The sequence below is a fragment of the Triticum dicoccoides genome, chromosome 5A, assembly GCF_002162155.2.
Source record: "Triticum dicoccoides isolate Atlit2015 ecotype Zavitan chromosome 5A, WEW_v2.0, whole genome shotgun sequence".
Lineage (NCBI taxonomy): Eukaryota > Viridiplantae > Streptophyta > Magnoliopsida > Poales > Poaceae > Triticum > Triticum dicoccoides.
Window position 1 is genome coordinate 690,737,139 of NC_041388.1, and position 6,643 is coordinate 690,743,781.

Here is a 6,643-nt window from a genome sequence, read left to right on the forward strand (position 1 = left end):
CATTTGGAGAATGGTCAAGGATTGGCTCGGATTAGGGGCTCTAGAAATGAATCGATGAGTGGTCGGTTGCATTGCCAAGAGTTGGTGGACCATCGTGTCTGAGACCCAATACCGCAAACCGGATGGCCATGGCTTCTCTCACTATGATTGTCTATTGAGTCATTTGCAACGAGAGACGGGCTGGAGTTTTCACGAAGAAAGGGACACAACCTTTCTACGTTCTCATGCATATTCAGGATGAGGCCAAGCTTTGGGCACCACAGGGGCTAGATACTTGAGCACCATCATGCCGCGAGAGTAATCCCTATAAGTATGTAATCTTTTTCTGGTTAATGAATGAGGCAGGCCTTTTGTCTCTGTTAAGAAACAACAATTTCAATTAGTGTTAGCACTAGATATTTCCTTCGTCATGAGAGGTTGGTCAAGGAGGATTAAGTATAAGCGTGCAATTATACCATGTTAACTTGGTCGACGACTGCCACCGGCAACCACCCAGCTAGTTCGCCGGAGTAACAGGTTCCATCGCCCTTGCCTTATCCATCACACGGATGCAGCATCATGGACGAAACAACAAACCAAGAACACAGAACGGACCACAGCATATCAGCACTCCCAAGATTAACCAAAGTCGCAAACCATGACTTCAAACTCTTTAAACCCTGTCTGTACCCACTCACGACCACAACAAGTTCACAACAGCTGTCTGTATACTCTCAACTATACACCCCAGGCTAGTTCATACAAGGGTTCACAGGTCCACTAGTTCACAACAACAAACGAACGGTCTCTCTCACTCTCTTTGCATCAGCCGCGGCAACCCCAGCCAGCAATGGAGTGCCTAGGCGAAGGGGTCGTTGTCCGACACGCCGCCGCCGTCCGCATCATCATCTTCGTCCATGGCCTGTAGACCATCTTCATCTTGCAGCACATCATCCTGCAGTTGCAGCACACCGTCCTGCAGTAAATACAGGAGCTGCGCATCCACCTGCAGCTGCTGCATGAGGTTCGCATCTCCCTGCATTGCTTGGATTTCTTGCAGCAGCGCCGCTCCATGCGGGAAGTGCGGCGCATCTCCTTGCGCGTCCTGCGCGGGGTGCGCGGCCCCCTCGTGGAGCACGTTCATGAGGGCGGTGGCCAGATGCCCCGTCTCCCTGTAGCTGGCCAGAGCGTCCTTCCACTCCTGCGAGTCACTAGCGCTGTCCTGCATCACTTCCTCCACGCTGAGGTTCTTGGCCTCTGGCAGGTGCTTGAGGATGGAGTAGCCAGCCGAGTCGTTGATGTCGACCATGAACACTGGTGAGAGCGAACGCCCGACCACTTGAGCATGGCAGACGCTGTGAACAGGTAAAATGGAGATAGGTCAGTAAGCAGTTGTGGATGTACATACTACATACCGAAGAAAATGTTACAAGAACATACATATATATTTAGAGCAAACTCTACTTCAGGGTGTCAGGATAGCATGTCATAAGATATACACCATTGGGAATTTGCATGTGTTTATGTTCAGGCAACAAATGCTGCACAAGCTCCACAAAAAGTTTATATGCGGAAAAGAACCAAGTGCAAGGACAAACTGCATGGTAATCATCATTTAGCAAAAATAAGGCTGCGAGGTGCACAATTTCATTGTTTAAGGTGGCACTGAACAACAATAAGTCTGACATTCTTGGTTGGCAGCCAAAATTTGGCTGGCCAATGTTTGGACAAGCCAAAACTTGCCTTGACCCAGCCTGACAGTACTGGAATTACATCTAATCTCCAAATTTGAATAACCATGCCATATTCTTTGCATAATATCATTTTCAACTTACCATATGTAATACCTATCATCTGTTGCTTGTTTCTGCACTCTTCCCAGCAGCTCAATCTTTACTACACCACCAATGCACAGGGCTGGGTGCGGGAGTTTAAACGTCTGCAGTTTATTTTCCTGTAAAACCAAATTAGATGGCATCAGTAAGTTCATTGCAACATCAATACAGCATGTTGATTTACTTTTTCAATACAATATCCCTGATAGCATGACGCAAAAAATGCATCCAGCTGGGGAAAAAAAACCATGCTTGATATTGGGTACCAGGCCGGTCCTTAACTGGTTTTACATTAGGGATTAAAATGTGTCTAGATACATACGAATCAAGAAAAAGCTAAAAGGTCTTATATTAGGGAACAGAGGGAGTACATATTTTTCGATAAAGGACACTTTTATTATCTCAAATGTAGCATCCAAAGCACTATGAGTTAGCTTGGATTCTACATATAATTGACCCTTCCTAATTCTGCCAATTCCTATTATGGTCTGGAAGGTGCAACTGCTGCGCTCTGCAGTTACCATGTCTGAACTGAACTAATCAGCAGATCCTTTGCTTTAGTACAGTAATCTCTCCTCCTTGCCTTCTTCCTCAATCTGCTTGCCCCAATATAGCTTGCAAGACGGTTACATGAATGATCTCTCAAGCAATAATAAATTCAATTGAAATTGTGAAACAAAACCATTTTCAAAATTGGGCTCTGAGACCATACACATTTTGCTATTTACACCAGGATGCAGGTTGTAGCTTTCTCGGTTTCACAGTACTTGGCATTTTTAACAATGTGTGTCTATTTAGCCATTTAGGCAATCTTTTTTGAGAGCTTCATGCCCCTCATGATTGTGTGGTTGGTGTAGGTTAAAAAATGTTAATGTGATTGGGTTGATGTGAAGCTACAGAAATATTGAGGGAAAGTGTGCAGGCGCAAAATGCGAAAGTAGTTCATCATTTGTTTTTGGTAAGATATGACCAGTATTTATGAAATGAAGTCAATAATATCTTCCACTTAAAGAAATTGATCGTGGCCGCGGAATGGCTATAAATAGTTTAATAATAGAATTCGTCAATTTGCTAATCTGTAGATAGGTCAACAAGAGAGAAGGTACAAAATCACCTGTAACATAAGGAACTCAGGCGAGGTGTAAGTCCAGATGTAGTTTTCATCAGCAATTACTGCTTGGTTATCATCATCATCTGTGATAAATGACTCTGATGGACGAGGAAGTTTGCAATGGCCCATCCGGAACCGCACCATCTTTGAAGAGTATATAGGATGCCCAATCTGAAAGAAAGCTGGCAATTTGAAACAAAAAGCAATGTAATCAATCATCCGACAAGATAAATATAACCAAGGGAGAAAATTTACAATATCATATGTTTAACAAAATACATTACTTTGCAAATTGCTCAACCACCTGGGAGTATTAACCAAATATAGCCTTCAATTTACGTGGCGTTATGGACCTCTTCTTTTAACCTAATTTAGCTCTACCTAAGACTACAATAGGTAAACCACTTAGTCACCGATCCACGTAATGTCATTGGGTAGATTGGTCTGGCTAGCTAAGAAGTTTTCTACACTTAAATATACTGTTCCATTTATAGGCAGATCTGAAAACTGTATATCCCTGGTTTGGCCACCCCATAATTTCCATGAAACTAGATCCGTCGACTTTCAGAATCCTATTGACATCAATGCCTATATTCCTTATCATTCTCTGCCAATTGCCTAATTATCCTCACCAGATCCTGTAGCTGCGCCAACTTGCGGAACAAGATTGCTAGTCTTTTCTAAAATCCCCTTTACACGTGTCGTTTTGGATGTAGAGTTATGCAAAGTTTCAAACCTAAAATTTCACGCCTTCGATAATGGCACGGACTCATTTGTCGGCAAGTGTCAACCTAGATGACCCGTTGGATCAATTTGTTCTTTATGAAACAGCCATCAACAGGTTATTTATTGCCAACGACAAATCGTTCAGATTCGCGGTCGGAAAGAATCCGACACAACGAAACAGTCCGATTCAGTGTCGGAAAGAACCCGACACAACGAAATGGTCGGATTCAAGGTCCGAAAGAATCCAACACAACGAAACGGTCCGATTCACTGTCGGAAAGAACCCGTCACAACGAAATGGTCGGATCCACGGTCCGAAAGAATCCGACACAACAAACAGTCCGATTCACTGTCGGAAAGAACCCGGCACGACGAAATGGTCCGATTCACTGCTGGAAAGCATCCGACAGCATACGCACACACAGAAATGAAATGACTGATGCCGCAATATTAACCTGACGGCGAATTTCAGATGTCAGTCACCTTATGTAGAGTTGTTTATATATAAGAAGAGAAGAGACTACCTTTGAAGGGCTGTATCCTGATCTCATCGACGACGCAGATGTCGGAGACGAGCCTGTAGGTGAGCGTCTCGGGGACGTCGGGGTCGTCCTGTCCGGCGCTGGACCAGTAGGAGAAGCGGTTGTTGACGCGGTCCTGCGGCTCGAGGGTGTTGTCGATGGTCTCGTCGGGGAAGTTGTCGGTGCTGGAGGCGCCGACGCAGTGCAGGATGCAGTCGACGGGGGGGCTGGCGGCGACGAGCGCGCCGTAGAGGTGGGAGTAGATCCTGTGCTCGTTGGCCTCGGCGCCGCCGCCGCCGCCGATGGGCCCGGGGGCGGGGGCGGGGTCGGGCGATCTGCGCACCTCCACCGCGGCCGTGAGGACGGCCAGCTCCGGGAACTTGCGGACGCACACCTTCTTGAGGAAGCCGTTCCCCTCGACTGCGCGCAGGAGGAAGAAGAAAGGGCGAGGTTTTCATCTATCCATCCATCCATTTCTAGCAAGGGAATTATGTATGTACGGCGAGAGTGCGGGGAGGGGCGGGGAGGGAAAGGAAACGAACCGAATCTGCGCCAGGGGCGGGAGACGGTGGCGGCGCGGGCGAGGTCGGCGGGGTCTTGGAGGCGGGCGAAGACGCAGGCGGAGAGGTCCGGGCCGACGAGGTCGAGGAAGCCGGCGGGGTCGCCCTGCTGCGGCTTGGACATGGCCATGGTGGTGGTGGTGCCGCCGCCCGACGACGGCGAGCGGGATGAACGGAGAGACGAAAACCGGCGGGGCGCGTCCGACCTCCCTCCCTCCCCCTTTGCGTTTGCTTCCGTCCGTTGCTCGCTCGCCTCGCCTCGCCTGTGTGTCTGCGGAGGGGGAGGGGCAGGCGGCCGCTGGTTTTTTTTGGTGGTTTTGCGGGGGAGGGAGGGCGAGGGCCCCGCGCCTTTTGCTGCGGCGCGTCGCGTGTGCGTGTGTGTCGTGTCCGGCTGCGCCCGCCGGTCCGCACGCCACGTGTACGCCGAGTTGGCGGGCGGTCCCGGGCACGGCGCCGCGCCCGCGATGTGCTCGTGCCTGTCCGTCCGCCGGGTCCGCGCCCCGTCTCCGCCTCCTTTGCCGTTTCGGTTCGGCCCGGGCAGCCCGCGCCGCGCCCTTGGCGTGGGTGTATCTCTCCGTCTCTCCGCGCGCTCGGTGGGGGAAAGATGCCGCCGCTCGCGCATTTTCGCCACGGCCCAGTTCCGTTCCACACTCGTATTTTTCTAAATTTATTTCAGGATTTTCGATGATGCGTGTATAAATCTTAAAGATGATATGTTGACTCAGTTTTTCGCAAGTGCTTATACTAATAAGGTGTATGTGTGTTTGCATTCATAAGGACGAGCGTACGCACGTATATATATGAGCGCTTGTGTATGTACTGTGTTAAAAAAAAGGCAAAGAGTTTAAAGGGGGGGTTATCGGGAAATTCCCTCCAATACTGTGACATACCCAATGGGCCGTCACTGCCAGAGCTCTCCCTAACGCCAACGCATTGAATCCCCACGTCTTCATCGTCTGACGGTCTCGTCCCGGTAAGAGAAGTGGGGACCCGTCCCTCTGTTTTGGTTGTTCTTATAATTTTTGTTTCTCCGGCGTGACGGGCTGGAATATCATTTCTCTGGTCTCTCTCTGTTTCATGACATCTGGTCCGGCGCCACCGAAGGGCATTCTCATTGTGCCCCCGGATCCATGATATCTCTTCAAATCTCGGAAAATGGTGTATGGTTTCTTTTGCAAAATGGTTAATGCTCTTCTTTCCTTCACGGTGTTTTGTGGGCGACGCTATCTTTTTTAGCCAGTGAAGATCTCGTTGGACCAAGAACTTTGCCATATTGGCCAAGTTTAGTTCATCAGTACAATATTTCGAACAACCCGAGTGCCTCGAGCCGCTTAAAAACCAAGGAGGATTTCCTTGATGGAGTCCACTTGGTAGTGCAGGTGATTTCTTGCTGCAACGATGTTCTTCCCGGTGTGGGTGATTCCCGCCAATGACAATTTGTTGGTGTTAAGGTATCTCCGACGTCGACCCTCAAACCTCCGGCATCCATCTAGACCATGTTTTCCGGATCGCAACGCGGTCCTGTATCGGTCTGCGGCACGGTCAGGACGTACTTTCTCCCGCAAACCAAAGACAAACGTGTGTGTGTGTTGGGGGGGGGGGGGAATTTGCGTGAGTCCGGACCGCTCCCGGGGCCGCTTTTGACCACCCTGGCCCACCCAAATCCCTCATCCCTTGCTCGCGCGCGTTCCCGTCCAGTGCTAGTTCCCCGCATTCATGCAGCTGCAGGCAGCGAAGCTATGTGGGAGAGCCTTTCCATAAAGATGAAGCATGTCGTGGCCGCCTGGCAGAGTCGCCCTGGCAGGCTGATCGAGGCCGGCTTGCCGGTCAGCTCGCCCGAGGTCTTCGACGACGAGGACAACACCATGAGGCTCCTACAACATCGCCCCGGCTCCCACGCCTCATGTGCAC

At 49.8% G+C, this 6,643-nt stretch overlaps 1 protein-coding gene across 1 annotated transcript; it reads right to left on the minus strand.

Annotated features, from left to right (window-relative positions):
• Positions 1-601: 601 nt before the first annotated feature.
• LOC119304193 (F-box protein At4g00755-like) lies at positions 602-5,046 on the minus strand. Its single transcript, XM_037581369.1, has 5 exons — positions 4,715-5,046; positions 4,176-4,592; positions 2,929-3,107; positions 1,815-1,933; positions 602-1,334 (listed from the first exon to the last, which is right to left on the minus strand). Exons 1-5 carry the CDS (start codon positions 4,860-4,862, stop codon positions 839-841), a joined length of 1,359 nt encoding a protein of 452 aa, XP_037437266.1. The 5' UTR covers positions 4,863-5,046; the 3' UTR covers positions 602-838.
• Between the last annotated feature and the right edge of the window lie 1,597 nt (positions 5,047-6,643).

Excerpts from the sequence above, each read along its gene's own strand:
- LOC119304193 (XM_037581369.1), bottom strand. The coding sequence starts at position 4,862 with ATGGCCATGTCCAAGCCGCAGCAGGGCGACCCCGCCGGCTTCCTCGAC. Across the intron at positions 4,593-4,714 it reads CCGCCCCTGGCGCAGATTCG|TCGAGGGGAACGGCTTCCTC; the intron begins GTTCGTTTCCTT and ends TCCTGCGCGCAG. Across the intron at positions 1,934-2,928 it reads CTGAGTTCCTTATGTTACAG|GAAAATAAACTGCAGACGTT; the intron begins GTGATTTTGTAC and ends TTGGTTTTACAG.